Source organism: Dermacentor andersoni, chromosome 4 (assembly GCF_023375885.2).
Source record: "Dermacentor andersoni chromosome 4, qqDerAnde1_hic_scaffold, whole genome shotgun sequence".
Lineage (NCBI taxonomy): Eukaryota > Metazoa > Arthropoda > Arachnida > Ixodida > Ixodidae > Dermacentor > Dermacentor andersoni.
This window is the reverse complement of record NC_092817.1, coordinates 32,147,326-32,169,825: the sequence shown is the minus strand read 5'-3', so window position 1 is coordinate 32,169,825 and position 22,500 is coordinate 32,147,326. Positions and strand designations below refer to the sequence as shown.

General features: G+C 46.7%; 2 protein-coding genes and 1 long non-coding RNA gene across 3 annotated transcripts in view; all 3 read right to left on the bottom strand.

Moving 5' to 3' along the window:
- Positions 1 to 8,645, bottom strand: part of LOC126536877 (cell adhesion molecule-related/down-regulated by oncogenes-like) — a 15,215-nt gene extending 6,570 nt beyond the window's left edge. The window contains exons 1-2 of the mRNA XM_050183911.3: positions 8,184 to 8,645; positions 5,781 to 5,998 (exon numbers count right to left, since the gene is read on the bottom strand). Coding sequence (XP_050039868.1) covers positions 5,781 to 5,998; positions 8,184 to 8,253 — 288 coding nt within the window. The 5' untranslated portion in view covers positions 8,254 to 8,645. The remainder of the gene's footprint in view (positions 1 to 5,780; positions 5,999 to 8,183) is intronic.
- The window catches only part of LOC126536631 (uncharacterized), a 101,820-nt gene that overhangs the window by 28,771 nt on the left and 50,549 nt on the right, over positions 1 to 22,500 (bottom strand). Inside the window, exon 16 of the mRNA XM_072287593.1 lies at positions 21,095 to 21,286. Within this exon, the coding sequence (XP_072143694.1) occupies positions 21,095 to 21,286 (192 nt within the window). The remainder of the gene's footprint in view (positions 1 to 21,094; positions 21,287 to 22,500) is intronic.
- LOC129386335 (uncharacterized) lies at positions 10,258 to 17,712 on the bottom strand. Its single transcript, XR_011893813.1, has 2 exons — positions 16,495 to 17,712; positions 10,258 to 10,735 (listed from the first exon to the last, which is right to left on the bottom strand). It is a non-coding gene; the product is annotated as an uncharacterized lncRNA (long non-coding RNA).

The window sequence follows — 22,500 nt, the reverse complement described above, 5'->3', positions numbered from 1 at the left end:
AAACAAATTCAGGTAGACCGTTCCAATCCGAAACTGTGCGCGGGAAAGAAACTCTGTTTAAATGTTTCTGTTTTGGCAAAAATTGGTTGTAGGGAGTGTTTGTGAGTGCTACGCGTTGGTGTTCTTGTAATGGACTTTAAATATGAGGGTGCAGATGTATTTATTTTTCCAGACAAAACACTACACAAGAATTTTATTCGACTGATTTTTTTTGCGTACAGCTAATGTGGGGATGCTATGCGCAATCATGAGCTTAGTTGGGGAATCCAGCCTTCTATATTTATTAAATATAAATCTGACTGATTTCCTTTGCAGGCGTTCTAAGTACTGTAGATCTTTCTTTGTGTGGGGATACCATACAACGGATGCATACTCCAATTTAGATCTGATAATGGCATTGTACGCTTGAAGTTTAACATTCACCGTTGCCTTTGCAAGCTTCCTTTTTAAAGAACATAGTTTCCGAAAAGCTGTTGCGCAAATTGCCGAGATGTGCGCCCCCCATGTCAGATCACTAGAAAGAGTAATCCCTAAATACCTATATTGAGTTACTGCTTGACTGTTAGAGCCATGGATAGTGTAAGTAAACATGCTAGGATTCTTTTTCCGCGTTAAATTTAATAACACTGTTTTGTTAACGTTTAGTTCCATGTCCCATTCTGCGCACCAGCATTCAATGTGGCTGAGAGTTCGCTGTAATAGCTTATCATCTTCATGGCAGGTTATTTCTTTTAACACAATACAGTCGTCCGCAAAAAGTTTAATAGACACTGACTCAGGGACTACTTGCACTAAATCATTTATATACAAAAGAAATAATAATAATATAAATACAAGTAGTTGTCAGCAGCGATCTGAAAGCCATATAATTTTTTTTTGGTCTGTAATTGTTGTGTTCTGTCTTGTGGCGAGAATATTGGAATGACTGGAGTTTCAATTTCAAGAAGCACGCAAAACTGTCAAACCGAACCATTCTCACTGTTTCTGTAATGATGTTCTTTTTGTGCCGGGTCACTGGTGAAAAGAAAAGAGAGTGAAAAAAAAAAAAAAACAACCCCAACTACGTCCATAACCATCCAGACTTGCGGATGTCAACTCAGAGGTGTTTTATTTTTGTAAATAGTGGCACCTCAGCCCGTACTTCTCTTGAACTTTGCCTGTTATTGCGCATTCTTTACTATGTCACCTTTATTAACAAAAGCAAAATGTCTTCTCTCAGTCAAACATTTCATTATATTAAGTAATAATGCTTGACTGGAACGACAGAAAGCTGAGCTAGTCGGTAAGGATTCATTGTGCAAAAAAGAGGTGAGGCGTGCAGACAGGACACAAGAGTAGATAAGTGGACAACACGAACGCGTTCGTGTTGTCCACTTCTCTATTTTTGTGTCCTGTCTGCACGCCTCACCTCTTTTTTGCACAATGAATGCTTGACTACTTTGTTACGCTAACGCTTATGAAGGTGCATTCATTTCTCTTTTTGTTTTAATAGGACAGAGATATCATCATCATCATCATCATCATCATCATCATCATCATCATCATCAATCTGTCTACGCCCACTGCAGGGCAAAGGCCTCTCCTATACTTCTCCAGCTAGCTCGGTCACGTGCTAATTGTGGCCATGTTGTCCCTGCAAACTTCTTAATTTCATCCGCCCTCCTAACTTTCTGCCGCCCCCTGCTTCCCTTCTCTTGAAATCCAGTCTGTAACCCTTAATGGCCATCGGTTATCTTCCCTCCTCATTACATGCCTTGCCCATGCCCATTTCTTTTTCTTGATTTCAACTAAGATATCATTAACTCGTGTTTGTTCTCGCACCCTCTTATCCTCCCTTAACGTTACACCCATCATTCTTCTTTCCATAGCTCGTTGCGTCGTCCTCAATTTAAGTATTTAAGTGGAACCCTTTCCGTAAGCCTCCAGGCTCCTGCCCCCTAGGTGAGTACTGGTAAGGCACAGCTGTTATAGACTTTTCTCTTGAGGGATAATGGCAAGCTGTTGTTCATGATCTGAGAATGCCTGCCAAACGCACCCCAGCCCATTTTTATTCTTCTGATTATTTCAGTCTCATACAGAGATATAACAGGACAGAGATATAATAGTAATTATATATTATACTTTCACTGCATTTGCTTCAGATAGACAATGGCTGCCTTTAGCACCGTGAAGATTATTCTTTATGTAACAGAACTTAGAGCCTAAACAAACAAGGCTTAAAACAAACATTTATCAACGCTATGCTATGAAAGTTACAAACAGGGATAGGGTGCCTCGTAAAGGCTGGCCTAAGTTTCGATAGGATGACCTATTTTTGTCAAAGACGGCCTTGTCATCTTTGGCGGGTTAGTTTTAAAAGGTTAGTAGGGTGACGTCACATGGCGGTGTTTGCCGGCGGCGGCTGGTTGCAAAGGAAGACTCAAGAAAAAGGAGAAAGAGCGCTGTCGTTTGATGTACCTTTTAAAATTGAACCGCTGAAGATGACAAGGCTGCTTTTGATGAGCGTATGTCCGCCTATTCAAACGTAGGCCAGTATTTATGAGGGACCTTATTGTAACTTTAATGCCACGGTGTGCTACTCAATCTGTCGGTCCCCCTTCTTTATTTTGGATTGAACAACCCTAGGTGGCTATGTTGAGAAGTGACGAGCTGCGTTTGGGTTGTGACCATTTAGCTAATAACTAATGATGGATGAGTCAATTTCAAATAAAAAATTCGTGGGCTGCGTTGGGTTGTCTGGAAAATATGACGCTCAAATTGAAGATTAGGAATGCGCTTAAAAGAGGGTGTTTACCAACCGGCAAAACAGGGAAAACCGGGAATTTTCAGGGATTTTGAATAGTCTGAAAATACTCAGGGAAAACTCAGGGAATTTGTGCTTCTGTCAGGGAAAATTAGCTGTAATTTTATTGAAAGGGAACGAAAGTCGCGGTAATGCTGACTCGACTGATACAGAATCGTCTCTGACGCCGTGTTGTCGGCTGGAGGAGTTGCCAGTGTACAGTAAACGACCGACTTTTCGGACGCCCGATAATTCGGACGGCTTCGCGGCACCACCACGTACCCCTAAGTCAATGTATAGGAACCTGTGAAATTTCAGACGCAAGAACCCTTTGCCGTCCGATTTTCCAAACTTCTTGCCGTGACCACAGGTCCGAAACGGCATTAACCAAAGCCACCACCGCTGCCGCCATTTTGATTACCTCGCCGCCTCGAAGCGGCGCTCTAGCACTCAGATTCGCCGGCAGCCGTAGCCACTAACGCCGCAACGCGAGGCCTAGCTGCTTTGACATTCGCTATTAAGCTTTTTGCCGTTCTGTGCCGTGTTTTTTCATTAAAAGAATTTGCCACTGTCAGCAATGGCACCGACTCCGCTTTTGTGGTCCTCGCGATTGGCTTCGATGCTCGGAAAGCGCGACGCGTTGCATAAGCCGGTTTCCGAAAGTCAGCTTCGCCTCAGTAAAAAAATGTTACGCAGTGAGGCATACGCAAAAGTATTGCGGTGAAGCATAAGCGTGAAAAGGGGCAACTGTCACGGCACACAGTATTATTCCTTAATTATACACGCGTGCACCTGCGATATCCTGTCACAGTACGAGCACCGATATGCCTCATAAGTCTACTGGCAGGCCTTCGGAGCTGTTTCGGATGTGCCTGTGGCGACTTGAGCTCTTAGGGGCAGTGAAAGACATGCATTTATTAAATGCCCGATTTTTCGGACGTCTTCGCGGCTCCCAGGCAGTCAAAAAAATGGGAGGTTTACTGTACAACTGACCAAGAGGATGCTTCAAATGGTCCATGGGGTGAACGCGCGGCGGAAGGAGGACAAGAACAGGAAGGACCTACGCATTTTGAGGAATTGAAACTGAACTTTTGAATTGAAATTGAACTCTTTGAAGGAGCTTGAGTTCAAAAAAGAAAGTGTTGGGTGAAGCCGAGATGCAGGTGTCCCTCTACCCAAACAGCGCAAAGGGACGCGGACAAAAGGAAGAAACACGGCAACGCGGGCGCCCGTGTTGTCGTGTTTCTTCCTTTTCTCCGTGTCTCGTTGCGTTGTCGCCAACGGAACGATGAACCCTAACCAACTCGGCCATCTTGCTATCTCGCTTCAGCGTATGTCAAGACAGTTGATGTTGGCTTACCAGCTGTTGAGAGAGAATCTCACTTGTGGCAAAGTTCGGCCTTATGCAAATGAGCTTGCTACTGGTTGTTAGAAATAGCTCGTGTTCGAAAATATTTGTTTCTGTATGCATATCCATTTTATTCGCATTTGTGAATGTTAAACTCGATTTGCAATGGGTTTTACCATTTCTTTAGAAGATATTTTATTCGCTGTGCATTTTGCTAATCTCTCCCATCCGGATTTTTTTTAAATAAATTAAGTACTACGCCTTAATATTCAAACGAAATTAAGTCAATATTTAATTTTTACATGCTTACTAGAGAGTGAAAGCATTGGGCGATGTGGTGTCAGCCCATCTTGACATAAAACAAAGTTCTGTGTCCCTCAGGAAATTTTGCAAAGGCACTCAGGGAAAACCTGGAAACTAAGAGAATTTAGAGATGTCAACTATGTAGACACCCTGAACAACAACAACAACAACAACAACAACAACAACAACAACAACAACAACAACAACAACAACAACAACAACAACAACAACAACAACAACAACAACAACAACAACAACAACAACAACAACAACAACAACAACAACAACAACAACAACAACAACAACGACGACGACGACGACGACGACGACGACGACGACGACGACGACGACGACAAACATCATATATGTCTTAAAAGAACGACCTATCTCTTTTGAAGTGGGACATGCGCCGTCATATCAATAAGTATATATAGCCAATTCTTCATCACTAATATATCCGATCATTAAAAACAATATCACCCTTTATATTGCTGCTAACCAAGAGCGCATTCTTGGTTTCATCTTCATATAGAAGTCTTTTTATCATGTCTAATGTAAGTTTAGGATTTTGGGAGTGACACCTTGTACTTCTATAACCATAGATATTACATGAAGAATGTCGGTTGTAGTAATCTGAAAACGCAAGTGATAGATGCCGACGTGCTATAGTGGTCAACTGCACTTTATTTAGGTAATTTTCAAGAGTGTTTGAATGGTGAAGTTTTAAATCTAATTGTTTACAAATATGTGAAATATAGCTATAAGAACATCTGGTTTCGGAGAATCTAGTCGGATATTGAATGTTTTCTCATTTAATAAGACAAAGAAAGAAAAAGAAGTGAACTTATCACTTTTATGATGCAAAGATAACGTCTACTGAAGAAAAAAAAAACAATATTTGATATAAATTTATGTCAAATATGTTGCCAAGTTATTGTTAAAACATTCTTGATTAAGACATCGCAAAATTTCGTGCATGACAGAAGTGATCTGCTGCTCTACAAGTTGCATAAAAACCGGCGTATGTGTGCTGCAACACCTGCAGAAGCGTAGCCGCTTGTTGCAGTGGGTTGAAGAAACGACTAAATATTACTCGTTGAGATTGATTAATAGCTGACCGTGAAATTGGCACTTCCAAGTTGTTCCTCTCTCGGGCGGTTGCAACCATTATAGTTCAGCGCGATCGCCTACCAACGTCTAATCTAAGGTTCCGGTTATCAAGTTGTGTAGAATACGGGTTGGATAGCAAATATTATTGGATTCGATATTTTGAATACTATAGCACATTCCTAATACATTTTTTTTCCGCTAGGACTCAATTGGACGTGTAAAGAAGGAACCGCTTACGTTTACAGTGAGCCCTTTGAGATTGAAGAGCTTTTTGTTGGGCTCGTCCTGAGGCACATAGCGGAAGAACTCCCTGCTGTCTTTGTACCACTTGACGCTGTACAGCTGATCCCCCTGCAAGTCGTAGAGGCATTCGAGCATCACAGTGGATCCGCGAGTTGGCGTCTCGGGAACTTTCAATTCGATTATCTTCACAGCGTGCGCCGGACCAGCCGTGTCTGTAAAGAAAAGCCGGCATATCTGTTGAGCGCTATAGTAATGGCCGGTACAATAGCGTCCTCTTTAGGCAATTTGTGTTCAGCGAACACTGGAAGAAGTCGCACTTATCAAATTTTTTTTGTGCAGACTGATGCTTAGGTGGCCATTAATAACGCAAACTGGTATAATGTTAACGTGTTATATCCCGCAAAATACTGATGTTTGAGATTGAAAAAAGAACAACTAAGCTGCCTTTTTTAATCTCCATTTTCTTGCTTGTATGGTTCGTCCGAACCTCAACGTAACCTGCTTTCTTGCCTAAATCACGCAGGAGCATTTGCTCAAGATCCAGCAATAACACAGATGTTATGATAGAGATCTTTAGAATGGGGGCTTCAAGCAAATGGCGTCGCCGCCACTGCGCAAACCCCGAGCGCCATGGGCGCTTGGGGTTTGCGTCGGGCACGCTATTTTAACGCGACAGCGTTAAGGAGCTCGTGTCGCAGAAAAGCCGGTGTCGTCGGCGGCGTTGGCCGTGAGCGATAAATCCCGGGAGGTACTTCATGAATAAAAAACAACTTGCAAGATGGGCTGGGTGAGAATCGAACCAGGGTCTCCGGAGTGTGAGACGGAGACCCTACCACTCAGCCACGAGTTCGATGCTTCAAAGCGGTACAAAAGCGCCTCTAGTGAATGCGGTGTTGCCTTAGAAACGAGCCGTAGAAAGTTATACTGCGGTGTATATCCGTAATTATGAACATGTAACTTACAGAAGTCGCAGTTACACGAGTAGCGAAGTGCGTTTCCGCTGCATTTCTTCTGCGCTTTCCGCACACGCAGAGCCATCTTGCGGCAAACACAGAAGACCCCCTCCTCTCAATGTACGGCGCTGCCCCGACAGGTGGCGCGCCACGCGCGCATTGGGGCTGTGGGGGGACCGGTGCGAGACGCGTCGCGGCCCGGACTCCCCCTCCCCTGACGACGCTTCGCCGTGCTCCCTCACGGGTTGCAGAATCAAGCGTCCTTCCTTTCTTTAGGTCACTATCTGTCTATCTCTGCCCGTGCCGATCACGACTTTTGGCTGGCGTACATCGTTTCCCCCTCCGAGACACCGAGTTCTTTGGTTCGTTCCGCTTGCTCAGGCGTACGTTTCGTTGCCGCGCCGAACGCTGCGTTGCTCGACGCTCACCGCGTGATTGGTGGGTGCAAAGTCCGATGCGGGCGCCTCGTAAGGGATCACTGCGCCGTAGCGCATTGTCTTACACCCCTTGGCGGGTAGACGGGAACGCTGTCGCGTTCTACTCTTGAAGGCGAAGCTTAAGCGTCCTCCAATTTTTTTTTAGATACAGCCTGTCGCTGCAAACTTGTCCCCAAAGCTTTGCGTCAACAAGCATGGAGGCCCGTATCGAAATGGTGGCTCGCATCTTCGGCCACACTAGCCTGATTACTGAGTAATTAGCGACGTTCTTCACATACAGATGCCGAAGTGCTCAAATAAATGAATGCTCTAATCTCACGCAAGTGTCGGAGATTAAACGATGAATCGTCGCTGTTTTTGAGATCAGTTGTTGATTTGAGACCGCGCAGGCCTAATGGTTGCCGCGCCCAAATTTGTATTGTCTTGGCTGATGAGGGCAAATAGAACTAAGCGCAATAAATTGTTGGTTGGTGAGTACCAGCGAATATGTACCGCCAAGAATATTATTAAAATTAATAAAGCGCGTGTGGTGAAGGAACACATATCACGCATGTCTGCATTTCTCTAAATACGCTCACGTATTTTTGTATCAACATTTATGTTATTACTTATCGTGGCTCGTCATTCTAGCCGTGGTGGCCGTGCGATAGCGGGACGGAAATTGCGAGAGCAAAACCTTTTTCTATCACTCGTACCTCCTGGTTGCCCCAAAGCTATCGTACGCAAAGATCTTTGGAGCTCCAAGCATTTGATGCCCCTATTCTAAAGCTCTCTAATAGTGCGCCGAACCTCTGCTACATCTTTACTTTGGGCATGGTGTAATCTCAAGTATACGCGAAATTGAAAAAAAAATTGTGGAACGCTTAGATATTGTACGTTCCTGCTCAGTGCAGAACGTTCACGCGGTGAGCCCTTGCTAATCGGTGCGCAATATATATCCAGCTTCTACGTATCAAGCCCCATTCCTCAGAAAAAATAAAAAGAAAGAAAAGGCTCTACACACTTACACGTCGCAATCCAGATGAAGAAGACAAACACGCACGGTTCAGGAAACCATCTAGAACGAAGACCGGTCATTTTGCCCAGCAGTGGACGGTGCGGTCTTGAGTATAGTCACTCCTCGGAGTGCCAGCCGGTGGTTCTCTTTAATACTGACGAAAACTCTCTCCACCAGAGGCGCTACACCGTCTCTGTCAATGAGTAGCGCAACGCAATCGCGTGCAAAGACAGCTCATAGTTCACCACCGTAATATTTTTGAGACGGCTTGCTGCTGAAAGCGTGAGAACGCTTAATTGGGGCTCAAGGTTGTCTAGCAGCGAGCGTGGGACTTGAGCACCCGTCCTGCTTACATTGAAGGCGCGCGCTTGGAGACGCCTGCTCGTATTACGCTCACGCGCGACACATCAACTGCGCAATTGGCTTGTCGGCTGTTGACTCGAGCCTCTTGCGAATGTATAGAGGCACACGCTGCCTCAGTGGTAAACAATTCGATGGTGTTTTGTTACTCTATTCAAACTACCCGAGCGCTTGCTAATAAAGAGAAATCTGTCTTGCAAAGATGCTTGTTGGGTACTTGTATACATGTACAATGCTCAGTGACTCATTCAGTTGTTTAAAAAAACAATCGTATTGAAATATATCAGGACAGAATAGTTTTGCCTCTCTTGAAGGCCTGACCGATGGCTCCGCCCACGTCAGCGCGTTTTGTGTTTCCTCGTGTGCGCACCAGATGCGGGACGCGTATTGGGGAATATTACATACTGCTCCCTTTTGAATCATTTGATTGTAGGGATGTTCCCAATCAACAGCCGCATAGCTGTGAAGAAGTAAACCTGTTGAAGTTTGTTTAATTTAAACCTGCTATTTATCCGTTTTCGTTGACTGCGTTCACATGTATCCAGCTGGCGGGAATTGCTCCCCTCCCCACCTCCGGCACACACAACTCTTGTTTGACTTTGGCAGGGACGCTTTTGTATACTGCTGTTGTATTCTAATAAACATTATCATTGTTATTAAACGCGGTACTCGGACCGCATGGTGGCCGGTGTTTCTTGCACCACGGGTGAGTGCTGGTGGGACCGAATGCAGTCGCCATGCAGCAGCCCTCTTCGTATTACCACAATGTATCGTCTCGGTTTTTACTCTCCTCGCTCTGCTGTAAGAGTAAAAACAATTGAAGTTCAGCGCTCGGCCTATCGTTTCCCACTTTTCTTCCTGAGTCCTTATTTTCCTATAAGCGCAACAATGAATTAATGAGACCTCGGTTTCCGCAGGCCACAACTGCGGCACAGCAAGCGCTGGCCAGCAGCCATGAGCTTCGAGTATCGCGTTTGAATTGCTGAGCATTGTACGCTACCACGGCTACGGTAAATACGGGTGCACCGTGTGTCCCGGCTAACATTAGCCAAGGTGCGCAAGTTGAAAAAAAGAAGGATCATGGTGCAAGATACGATTATAAGACATAGGGTCTGATGTGAGAGGTCTAACAACAGAATACCATAGGTCTTATAATCGTATATTGCGCCGTAATTTTTTAAATATTTTTTTTATGCGAAAGCGTCAAATTTGCAAAGTATCACTGAGCGAAGAACCGGCGTCCGGCGTCTGTAGCAGCGAGACGCGAAGCGCTCCTCATCGATATCATTTCCAACACGCTCTTCGATGTGATAAATGGCGGATAAGATCTCTTAACGATTTATTGTTTGTTTATCTATTTGGCAAACTTATGGTATAGACTGTACAGTGTGTAGGCCACTATCAATGTCTAAAACCATTTAATTAAATTTGAGGAAGAATATGTACTTTTTATGCGTAAAGTGTGCATGCGCTTTAGTTTCTCATGTTCAGTGCTGTGTGTTCATGAAGAAAGTTGGAAAGTGTTCTTATAATGCTTGGTGTACGTATGCTACCTTTGGTAGCATGTACAGTAACTCTAGAGCAGGCAGGCTTCGTGCTCCTCCTTGCGGGAGTTCCCTGCCAGCTCCTTGCTCTCTCTCTCTTTTCTTTATGTGATTGCTCTTATGTTTGCAAATTGAAAATAATAAGTAAAAATAGGAATAAGCTGGCGAAAGCGACGGATGTGTGCGGCCACTTGCGTTTATTGAACAGTTGAAAATGTCTGATTGTCGTTTTCGACCGAGTTGTCGTGAGCTTCAGCAAAATGCATCCACGCTCTTTTGAAAATTGTCCACGCCTTCTCGAGACACGGGTCTTCAGGAGAGGAGGTTCTCGAATGCAGCCGCCGAGGCTCGACGCGAATGTTATCTTCGACCGTTGCCGAAAAGGCGTCCGAGAATATAGCTTCACATCTCACTCTAACGTGGCCGCCTTGCGCTTTTTCTTGTCCCAGCGCGAAGGTAGTCTCAACGCTGACGGTGGGTAGCCCGTCGGGATGTGCCTCCAGCCTGGTCTTGGCGTCGTTCACGAGCTGGTCATTCACGAACACAGAAAGCGCCGGGGACGGATTGGACCGAACCCCAACGCAGCTCAGCTTCACGGTGTCCCCGATGCGGTAGGTGTCTCTGTCGGTTAATATACGGGGCGTTGCGGGTAGCCGTTCTGCGTGACCAAAGAAAAGAACAGAAAATAAGTTTGTTGCTGGTGATGAACCAGCTGGGTACACTTTGAAGGCGAGTAAGCCGCCTTCTGGACATATGTAAATTTCCTAGCTCTCGCGTGGTAGTAGTAGTAAACCTTATTTTGTCCGAGATGGGGTTTAGTGAGGACTGGAGTGAGAGGGCCCGCCCTCTTCTTCTTCAGGCGGTGGCCAGGCCTTGCGCTTTAGCGGCGTCTTCGGCCATATGGGCGATCCGGAGTTGGAGATGCTGGTCTGAGCACCCACGTAAGCCAGAACTTAATTTCGGGTGAGGTTTTCAGCTTGCTGTTGGGATTTCCAGGAGCGTTTTCTGCTGCTAGGGCTTTGGTTGTTCTCACAGGATTTTAATAAACATAATTGATCATATGGAGGATGATTTGCTATGGTGGCGATGCACAACCACGTGGATAGGGCAATGCCATCCGCCCCCCCCCCCCCCCACCGCCCCCTCTTCCAGATAGGACCAATTAGTACCGTGATACAAAAGAAACATCAGTTGAAAATAAAATACGCAAGTGAAGCGAGAGTGGAAGGTAACTTGGAATGACGTGAAATGTGCCAGGAAGTAAGGTGGCTAAGCAAACGAGAAATATTTAACAGAATACAAATGCACGAAGTGTCGCCCACGTCACGCACGGAAGCCGATATTACATCAAAAACACACCTCGCGGAGCCGGCGGTCTGCATTACAAGAAAGCTAAAATGCGTCAGAGTGATGTGTAAAGCTATACCATCACAGACACACTGCCGCACGGTGTGTGCCGTAATTCTCGAAATATATCGCAGAAATTGGGGAGCACACGTGAAGCTTTCGAAAGGTTGGCATTGTATTTTCATCTATAATAATAATAATAATAATAATAATAATAATAATAATAATAATAATAATAATAATAATAATAATAATAATAATAATAATAATAATCAGCCTGGTTACGCCCACTGCAGGGCAAAGGCCTCTCTCATACTTCTCCAACAACCCCGGTCATGTACTAATTGTGGCCATGTCGTCCCTGCAAACTTCTTAATCTCATCCGCCCACCTAACTTTCTGCCGCCCCCTGCTACGCTTCCCTTCCCTTGGAATCCAATCCATAACCCTTAATGACCATCGGTTATCTTCCCTCCGCATTACATGTCCTGCCCATGCCCATTTCTTTTTCTTGATTTCAACTAAGATGTCATTAACTTGCGTTTGTTCCCTCACCCAATCTGCTATTTTCTTATCCCTTAACGTTGCACCCACCATTCTTCTTTCCATAGCTCGTTGCGTCGTCCTCAATTTAAGTAGAACCCTTTTCGTAAGCCTCCAGGTTTCTGCCCCGTAGGTGAGTACTGGTAAGACACAGCTATTATACACTTTTCTCTTGAGGGATAATGGCAACCTGCTGTTCATGATCTGAGAATGCCTGCCAAACGCACCCCAGCCCATTCTTATCCTTCTGATTATTTCAGTCTCATGATCCGGATCCGCCGTCACTACCTGCCCTAAGTAGATGTATTCCTTTACCACTTCCAGTGCCTCGCTACCTATTTTAAATTGCTGTTCTCTTCCGAGACTGTTAAACACTACTTTAGTTTTCTGCAGATTAATTTTTAGACCCACTCTTCTGCTTTGCTTCTCCAGGTCAGTGAGCATGCATTGCAATTGGCCCCCTGAGTTACTAAGCAAGGCAATATCATCAGCGAATCGCAAGTTACTAAGGTATTCTCCATTAACTTTTATCACCAATTCATCTCAGTCCAGGTCTCTGAATACCTCCTGTAAACACGCTGTGAATAGCATTAGAGAGATCGTATCTCCCTACCTGACGCCTTTCTTTATTGGGATTTTGTTGCTTTCTTTATGGAGGACTATGGTGGCTGTGGAACCGCTATAGATATCTTTCAGTATTTTTACATACGGCTCGTCTACACCCTGATTCCGTAATGCCTCCATGACTGCTAAGGTTGTGACAGAATCAAACGCTTTCTCGTAATCAATGAAAGCTATATATAAGGGTTCGTCATATTCCGCACATTTCTCTATCACCTGATTGATAGTGTGAATATGGTCTATTGTTGAGCAGCCTTTACGGAATCCTGCCTGGTCCTTTGGTTGACAGAAGTCTAAGGTGTTCCTGATTCTGTTTGCGATTACCTTCGTAAATACTTTGTAGGCAACGGACAGTAAGCTGATTGGTCTATAATTCTTCAAGTCTTTGGCGTCCCCTTTCTTATGGATTAGGATTATGTTAGCGTTCTTCCAAGGTTCCGGTACGCTCGAGGTCATGAGGAATTGCGTATACAGGGTGGCCAGTTTCTCTAGAACAATCTGCCCACCATCCTTCAACAAATCTGCTGTTTCCTGATCCTCCCCAGCGGCCTTCCTCCTTTGCATAGCTCCCAAGGCTTTCTTTACTTCTTCCGGCGTTACCTGTGGGATTTCGAATTCCTCTAGGCTATTCTCTCTTCCATTATCGTCGTGGGTGCCACTGGTACTGTATAAATCTCTATAGAACTCCTCAGCCACTTGAACTTTCTCATCCATATTAGTAATGATATTGCCGGCTTTGTCTCTTAACGCATACATCCGATTCTTGCCAATTCCTAGTTTCTTTTTCACTGTATTTAGGCTTCCTCCGTTCCTGAGAGCATGTTCAATTCTATCCATATTATACTTCCTTATGTCAGCTGTCTTACGCTTGTTGATTAACTTCGAAAGTTCCGCCAGTTCTATTCTAGCTGTAGGGTTAGAGGCTTTCATACATTGGCGTTTCTTGATCAGATCTTTCGTCTCCTGCGATAGCTTACTGGTATCCTGACTAACGGAGTTACCACCGACTTTTATTGCACACTCCTTAATGATGCCCACAAGATTGTCGTTCATATCTTCGACACTAAGGTCCTCTTCCTGAGTTAAAGCCGAATACCTGTTCTGTAGCTTGAGCTGGAATTCCTCTATTTTCCCTCTTACCGCTAACTCATTGATCGGCTTCATATGTACCAGTTTATTCCGTTCCCTCCTCAAGTCTAGGCTAATTCGAGTTCTTACCATCCTATGGTCACTGCAGCGCACCTTGCTGAGCACGTCCACATCTTGTATGATGCCAGGGTTAGCGCAGAGTATGAGGTCGATTTCATTTCTAGTCTCGCCGTTCGGGCTCCTCCACGTCCACTTTCGGCTATCCCGCTTGCGGAAGAAGGTATTCATTATCCGCATATTCTGCTCCGCAAACTCTACTAATAGCTCTCCCCTGCTATTCCTAGTGCCTATGCCATATTCCCCCACTGCCTTGTCTCCAGCCTGCTTCTTGCCTACCTTGGCATTGAGGTCGCCCATCAGTATAGTGTATTTTGTTTTCACGTTACCTATCGCCGATTCCACGTCTTCATAGAAGCTTTCAACTTCCTGGTCATCAGGACTGGATGTAGGGGCGTAGACCTGTACAACGTTCATTTTGTATCTCTTATTAAGTTTCACAACAAGACCTGCCACCCTCTCGTTAATGCTATAGAGTTCCTGTATGTTACCAGCTATATTCTTATTAATCAGGAATCCGACTCCTAGTTCTCGTCTCTCCGCTAAGCCCCGGTAGCACAGGACGTGCCCGCTTTTTAACACTGTATATGCTTCTTTTGACCTCCTAACTTCACTGAGCCCTATTATATCCCATTTACTGGCCTCTAATTCCTCCAATAGCACTGCTAGACTCGCCTCACTAGATAACGTCCTAGCGTTAAACGTTGCCAGGTTCATATTCCAATGGCGGCCTGTACGGAGCCAGGGATTCTTAGCACCCTCTGCTGCGTCGCAGGTCTGACCGCCGCCGTGGTCAGTTGCTTCGCAGCTACTGGGGACTGAGGGCCGGGGTTTGATTGTTGTGTTCATATAGGAGGCTGTGGCCAAGTACTGCACCAGGGTGGCCAATCCTGCTCTGGTGAGGAAGTGCGTTAGCGGTTCTAGGCACCGGGATCAGGCCACACTCCAGGCCTGTTTATGCAATTTTATCAACACGCCGATTTTTTTTTTTAATCTGGTGGAAAATTGCGCGGCACCGCGATTCGAATCACGGACCTCTTGCACGCGAGGTGGGTGTTCTACCTCTACGCCACCGCTGCATTTTCCTCTATACTATTTGCTATCTGCTACTCTTGACGTTCGATTCTTCTGTCACATGTCGCAGCAAGGGAAACATTTCCTTACACAAATGTGAGAAAATATTGGATGAATCGTGTTGACTGACTGATTAAACCGTACTTTCGGCTTTGCAAGAGCAGCTAGCTAGAATATGGTATTTTCTACTCAGTCGTATGTGCTCTATTTAGCGTCCGCTTCAAAGATAGTGCCAGGAGCGCTGCTGCTCACATCTATCTTCGTTTATGCAATCCGTAGACTGTAATACATTTACGGAGAGGATAAACGTGTCTCAGAAAATTGCTGGCTCTCCCGCAATCGAGGATAAATGTAAGCACGAAATGGCTATCGGCAAAGCAGATTGGTTGGCAATGATACCAGCTACAATCTTAAAATGGGTGCAGTGCATGTTCGCGACGGCACACCCCACTACATTACACCGCACCATGCCATACTTTGCACTGGTTCATATAGACGCAATAGTTTCCTCTCACAAACAGAACCTATTTGCAAGTATCGTTTCGGTCAAACGGCCATTCGCGGCGCGCCGGACGCGCCATGGAACTCGCGGCCCTCTGGCGTTGAAAAGAGCACTCAGCGTCAAAAGGTGACAATCAAGTGTGTAGTACCCCGTATCTGCCTTTTGAACGTCGCTATTCGAAACGACAAATAAAATTTCAGCGTATTAGAAGTTACAGCTTGAGCGATGTTGTGAAGAAACATTAGGAAGAACTCGTAAGAAAAACTTTCTGTAACTTATTTGGGAAGTAAGTAGCATATGTGATGCGGTCTTGACTGGTTGCCCGGATGATATCGCTTTGTTCTCGCAACTTGCCAGGATGTTCTCGTTTGAGTGCCCGGATAACGGCTCTGGCTTTTGGCTCAAGGCCACTTGAAGGTCGCCTACAACGGGAGCTAAAAGCATTTCATGCTTAACACGGACACTTAGGTATCCCTATGTGGATGAATGCGAAAGCATTGCGACGTCTTCCCGATGACGACTCGTTTTGCGACACGCAATCGTATTGTTTTCACCTTGCTTTGTATCATGCACCGTGTCACGTGTCTCGGCCTCATTCGCGTACTTGAGCGGGCGTCAAAAGGAGCCGGGCGCAGCTACTGAATGACAAGTCGAAGTCGAAGGTTCGCCCACCGGAGCGGACGACAGAACTCACCGCATCGACTGGCAGCGCCGCGACGCGCGTCGCTATGTATAGACCGGCCATCGGCGCGGTCTGTCTCTGTGACCACGTGACACATTGTGCCATCTCCGCCGAAGGTTCGTTCATCGGAGCGCAATGCAGAAGTCGCCGAAATCGCCGCACCAACTGCCAGTGGGCCAGTGCCGCCAGCGCCTTCGCAGAGGGAGGGGAAGTATGGGAACGCTGGCATGATGAGCGGCATCGGAGCCATGTATGAAAGAAGACGACGACGAAGTTGCGAACAGTGGCACGAGCGCGTCTCTGTGACCACGTGGCTTTTGGTACATCTCCGGCCACGCCGCCGGATTTCCTGCTTCATGAGCCATATAAGGCTTTCGCATTAAAAAAAAAAAAATATGTACCCTTCTGAGTGGACGAGGCCGCACGGTGGATAAATGAATTACCGGCAATCACGAGCTCCCCTCTTTCCACGCTGCGGAATAGAGGCGTTTCCAAGCTGACTTCGCAGTTGTACACGCCGGCTGTGGACTCGTTGAGTTTCTCAAGGTACACCGACCCGGAATTTGACTGAAACATCTGCGAACAGAACATCAAAATATTTTTATGTCATGCGCAGTTGTCAGAGGATAAACCTCTGACACAGAGGTTTATCCGCCGCGGTGGCTCTGTACCTTTAGCGTGTCGCTGCTGAGCCCGAAGTCGCGGGTTCGATCCCGGTGGCGGCGTCGACGGCCGTATTCCGATGGAGGCGGAATGCAAAAGCCATTCGTGTGTACCGTGCATTCGGTGCACGTTGTAATACCAGAGGGGGTCAAAATTAATTCGGAGTCCCCCACTACGGAGTGGCTGATAATCAGATTGTGGTTTGGCTCGTAAAACACCAGAATATCACATTTTGACACTCAGATCTTGGAAATTGGTTTTGGTGTTTCTTCATCTTCTTGTGAAATATTTCTTGCAATGCATTATAACTCCTGCAAGAGACATTGGACAAGAAAGCATTAATGCGATAGCATTATACAGTGCGCTCACCGGCCTCCGTTGTTAGTGTCGACCCAAATAATTAATGTAAGCCGATCACGGAGGCAAAAAGGCGTGGATGGGTCGATCCTAATACGAATACATGATCTGTTTTCGCAGAGGGTAGAATGCTATTTATGCGGGCGGATCTCTGAGACAATATAATAAAATGCAACACCGCAAATGCCGCGTCCGGCGCGCCACGGGAGCTGCACGTGCGCAGTTTCAAAGGGTCGTCCATTTGTCGAGGGAAGCGCCGCATATTGAAGCGGTCGGAGAAGTCTAATTTGAAATGAGGACCATGCAGATTACAGTCATTATTTGGTGGATGTCTGCTAGAAATGCGTCGTATCGGCAACTTTTCTCCCTCTGAAAAGTCGAACAAATATTGTTATTGTACCGGCTTGAATGCTAATCAGGGCCTGTATCAAAAAAAAAAAAAAAACCGCGTGTGTTACGTAAGCACCATATCGTCGATCCTCCATTTTTGTACGCCCATCGTTATCATGATCGGCGTCCGCTCGAACGCCGTCCTATGAGGAAATACTCTTACCTAAGAGATGCTTTGTGTATAGAAAACCCAGGTGTTATACAAGCGGCGCTGCTTCTGGAGCACGCTAACCCTATATATATATATATATATATATATATATATATATATATATATATATTTATATAATGCTGTTCTTGGCACTGCCTCTGCGTTCCAGTTTAATTCTACTTTCATAACCACGTTTCACTCGTCACAACATTGTAGCTGTTCTCCTGCTGTGGCACAGCCTTCGAGGCATTTCGCGAGCCTATCCTCATTGCTCTCCCTTTCCTCGGGCTCTCAGCCTAACAAACTGGTGTAGATGCGACGAATACAGTGCGAGACACGAATGTCGCGTTATTCCGGCACTCTAGTTCTTTTTTTTTTTCGTTAATGGAATAACTAGCCCAACTATCCATTATATTACATTCACGTGTCTGGGCTAGCTGTTTCAAGAAGGTGAAAGTGATTATCATGTGGCAGTGAAAGGACTGCATTTTTTATCCGAGCTGCGTAATATGAGCGGCGGCGGGCATCAGAATATCTACATTAATTATTGATTAATTAATTTCTTGACTGAGACTCACTAACACTCTTATCCAATACTCTGGGACACGAGCTGCAAGAGAAGAGTTCAATTGGTTAGTGCTGAGTGCATGATGTAAAACTACTAAAACTATAGCAACGGTTTGGAGAGGCCGTTCTTTGAAGCTTGCATAAAAATGACATGTACGTTTTAGTTGGTACTTTTCTTAAATGCTTCTGTCGAGCACTGCGGGACAAATATATGTGCAACGCTAATGTATTTTGGGGAATATTTGGTCGATGGAAATATAGATACTGAGCTGGGATGAGGCGAAGTACTGCTAGCCTCAGAGAAAGAGAGGTAGAAAAGGAGAAGTCGTAATGGAAAGGCAGGGAAGTTAAGCAGGCTGAACCCGGTATGCCATCCTGCACTGGGGAAGGGGGAAAAGGGGACTTAAAAAGGAGATGGAAGGGAGACGTGCACACTTTATACTGTTACACACACAAGTGTTCATCGCTGAGTCAGTCACAGGCGGTCATAGAGGCTGGTGCATTTCAAGAAACGCAGCAGCGTCTTTGTGGCCTTGCACATAGCGGACACACGAGGCCACGGACCCAATGTCTTCTCCTCTGTAAAAGGCCGGTCGTCTAAGTCCCCCAAAGCTGTCCGAAAGGTACTCCTCTCATCTTCGTATGTGGGGAAGTCACACAGGAGATGTTTGGTCATTTCTTTGACACCACATGGGCTGCAATTGGCACTGTCCGCAATTCCACAAATGCCTACTACGTGTGCCTACCTTGAGCAGCTGACAGGTTTTGATTTAGCAATTACAACGTGCATCCTAAAGTAATTTAGTTTAATTACGTGATACTTTGTAACGAATCATTTCTCCAGTGCTTACTACACATTTACTGATGTTCGCCACCGTTAATAAGGCGCCCCGCCCCCTCCTTCAAAAAGGACGAAAAAAGAAACGTGATTGTATCCATAGCGCCGTCATCAGGAAAGTTTCCCCTCTTTCCTCGAAGCAGCTGGTAACGAACAGAGCTACAGGAAGGAGTTGTGCTACAGGTGCTAAAGATGCTTCCGCATAAGAAAATTTGGAGGACGCTTAAGCTTCGCCTTCAAGTTCCCGTCGACCCGCCAAAGGGTGTAAGATGATGCGCTACGGCGCAGCGATCACTTACGAGGCGCCCCGCATCGGACATTGCTCCCACCAATCACGCGGTGAGCGCCGAGCAACGCAGCGTTCGGCGCGGCAACGAAACATGCGCCTGAGCAAGCGGAACGAACCAAAGAACCCGGTGTCTCGGAGGGAGAAATGATCTACGCCAGCCAAACGTCGTGATCGGCACAGACAACCGGGCCGCGACGTGCCATGAAGGCCGACGCGATCATGCGGCTTACGTCTCGATGGGGTCGTCCTCTATCTCGCTTGGGAGCACCACGCAGACGCATGACTCTTCGGAAGCAGCTCGGCACACATGGCAGGGGATGCTTTCCCACCAGACGCGCTACGGCACAGCGATCACGTCAGAAGCGTCCCGCATCGGACGCTGCACCTAGGTGATAACTTTATTGCACACAGGGGAGTTGCGGACACGCAGGTCCTTGGGCCCCCGCACGGCCCCACTGCACTCGAACGTTCATGTCCCGGAGGCTCATGACGCTGGCAGCTCGGCCTGTGGCGATGGCTTGCTTGGCCGGGTCCTCGGAGCGCAGTAGGGTCTCCCAAGCCTCCCAAGTAGTAAGGTGTTCCAGGCCCCGCGGGGGAGGATCCGCCGGGCAGAGGAAAAGGATGTCATCGAGAGTGGCTTTGGGGTGGTGGCAGACGGTGCAGGAGGGGTCGGTGTGGACGTGGTGATAGCGCGAGCGTATATAAGGGGAGGGTAAGTTGCGTGTTTGGAGCCGCCTCCAAAGTGTCTGGTGATAATTGTCGAGGGAGGTATGGGGGGGAGGAGGTAGAGCCGACGCTCGGCTTTGCAGGCTTGCGTCAGTTCACTGAATGAATGCATGCGCTCCCGTGAGAACCGCGCTATGAGCGGAAAGAGGAGCCGCGTCGCCTAAACGCGATAGTTCGAGTGACGCACGCTGGAAGTTGGAAGGGGAGAGAGCGAGAAAGCTTATTAAACGCAAGAGTAGTGGGGCATCCTCGCACCGTTCCCCGCATGGCCCGAAGGGGACAAGCGGGCGAGTGGCGCGTCACGTGTCGGGGCAGCGCCGCACATTGCGAATAGGGGGTCTTCTGTGTTTGCCGCAAGATGGCTCTGCGTGTGGGCAGAGCGGAGAAGAAATGTAGCGGAAAAGTACTTCGCTACTCGTGTAACTGCGGCTTCTGTAAGTCATAGACTCATAATTACCGATATACACCGCAGTTTAACTTTCTACGGCACGTTTATAAGGCAACACCGCATTCACTAGAGGCGCTTTTGTACCGCTTTGAAGCAGCGAACTCGTGGCTGAGTGGGCAATAAAGAAAAGAAAGAACTCGTGGCTGAGTGGTAGCGTCTCGTATCTTGTATCCTTCAATAGCTCTGCTAACAGATTCACAAAAATACTGTCTTATAGGCCTGGCATCAATGTCTGCGTGTGCCTGAGTGGCTTCCAAGAATGGAAGCTTTGCTACACATGCGTGAATTTTAATCTCATCACGTAACCCCAAGTGAGGGTGACGTATTTTTAGCATACGTGTTGTGTTCTTCGCGCGGACTGATTTTGTAAACTGACGTGTTGAAGTCGGCAATAAAGAAAAAAAAAAAAAAGAGTGGTAGCGTCTCCGTTTCACACTCTGGAGACCCTGGTTCGATTCCCACCCAGCCGATCTTGCAAGTTGTTTTTTTATTTATGAAGTGCTTCCCGAGATTTATCGCTCACGGCCAACGCCACCGACACCGACGACACCGGTTTTTCTGCGACACGAGCTCCTTAACGCTGTCGCGTTAAAAGCGAGCGGGCGTTCTCTCACGGGCGCCCTTGGTCTTGACGCTGATGGCGTCGCTGACATTGCCGGTGCCGGCGTCGTTGTAGGCGTGGATGGCGAACCGGTAGGTGGAGCCACACTTCAGTTTGTCAATCGTGAGCGATTGCCGATTGCCCCGCACGTGCGTCTCGGCCCGCTCGTCACGGCTTCCCGCTTCCATGTAAAGCACGCGTGAGCCTGCGCCGGTCACAGCCAATGCTTGAGTATGCAAATCGCTTGCGTACATTGCGTCAATTTCAGGGACTCTTTGCCAGCTTCCCTTGAACGTCTTACACTGCATGGTTTTTAGGCTAGTACTGCAACACCCAACCCTGTTTGCGTTTCGCCGTGGTACACTCCGTGTAGTTCACTCTCTGAAACTCCCCAAGTTTGTCAAGGCCTTTGAGTCCAAGTCCAGTTCAAGACCTTCGATTTCAAGTCAACGAACATAAAAACCAGAGATAGCAGGTCTACCTGAACCAGGGCGCTATTCCGAAAGGCTGTCGAATACCGCCATGTTTACTGTTTTGAGCCAGTCAGAAAAAACAAGGTGGCGGAATTCGTAAATGTTGAGAATAGCCCCCTGAAAGAACAAAACACATCGGCAGCGGCATCAACCAAAATGTAGAACTGGCTTAGTGCAATTTCGCATGACTGAACATGCGCCACGAGCAGTGAAATAAACTTGCAGTGATAAGATTCAATTCAAACCTTCTTGAAATATTTTTCAGGGCTAGAATCTCTATGTGGGATCACGGCGTTTAGGCGCCATTGTGCACCTGTGCAGTCGATAGCCGTTAGATTATAACTCTAAACTGCAGGAACAGGCAACGAAAGGTTCGTTTTAAAAGTTTCTCTTAAAAAGAAAACGGGTAACTCGGCACTTTAGTAACATGTTCCGAAACAGCCTACCAGCTCCCTGTCTTGTTAGCTCCCAAAATTTCGCTGATCCGGGTGACACAGTGACATACACGCCAAATCACTGTTTGTCCAAGCCGAAGGGGTAGAGTACGCGCATCGAGGAAGCACATTTCTTGCGAAGTATTGCAGGGCAAATCTCTCGCGAAGCTATACTGGACACGAGCCCTGGAGTCGTCGCTGGTATCCCTGGTACTAGGACGATCAAAAAAGACATAACTTGTTTACAGAGTGGCAGGGAGGTCAGCCTGAATTATAGTTTGCTCTAACCTGCTACCCTGCACATCAAGAGCGGTACGGGGAAGGCAAGGAGCGAGGAGTGAGGATGACAAAGAACAGGAAGCGTTTACTACAGTACACGTCACCTCTCCCTTGCGCTGGATGAGCAAAGAGATGTCAAGTTCTCCACATCATGCAGGTAGATCGAGCCAGCAAACATATCTCCTTCGCGCGGCTGTATGACCGATCCGACCAAGTATCTGGCAACAGTTGTG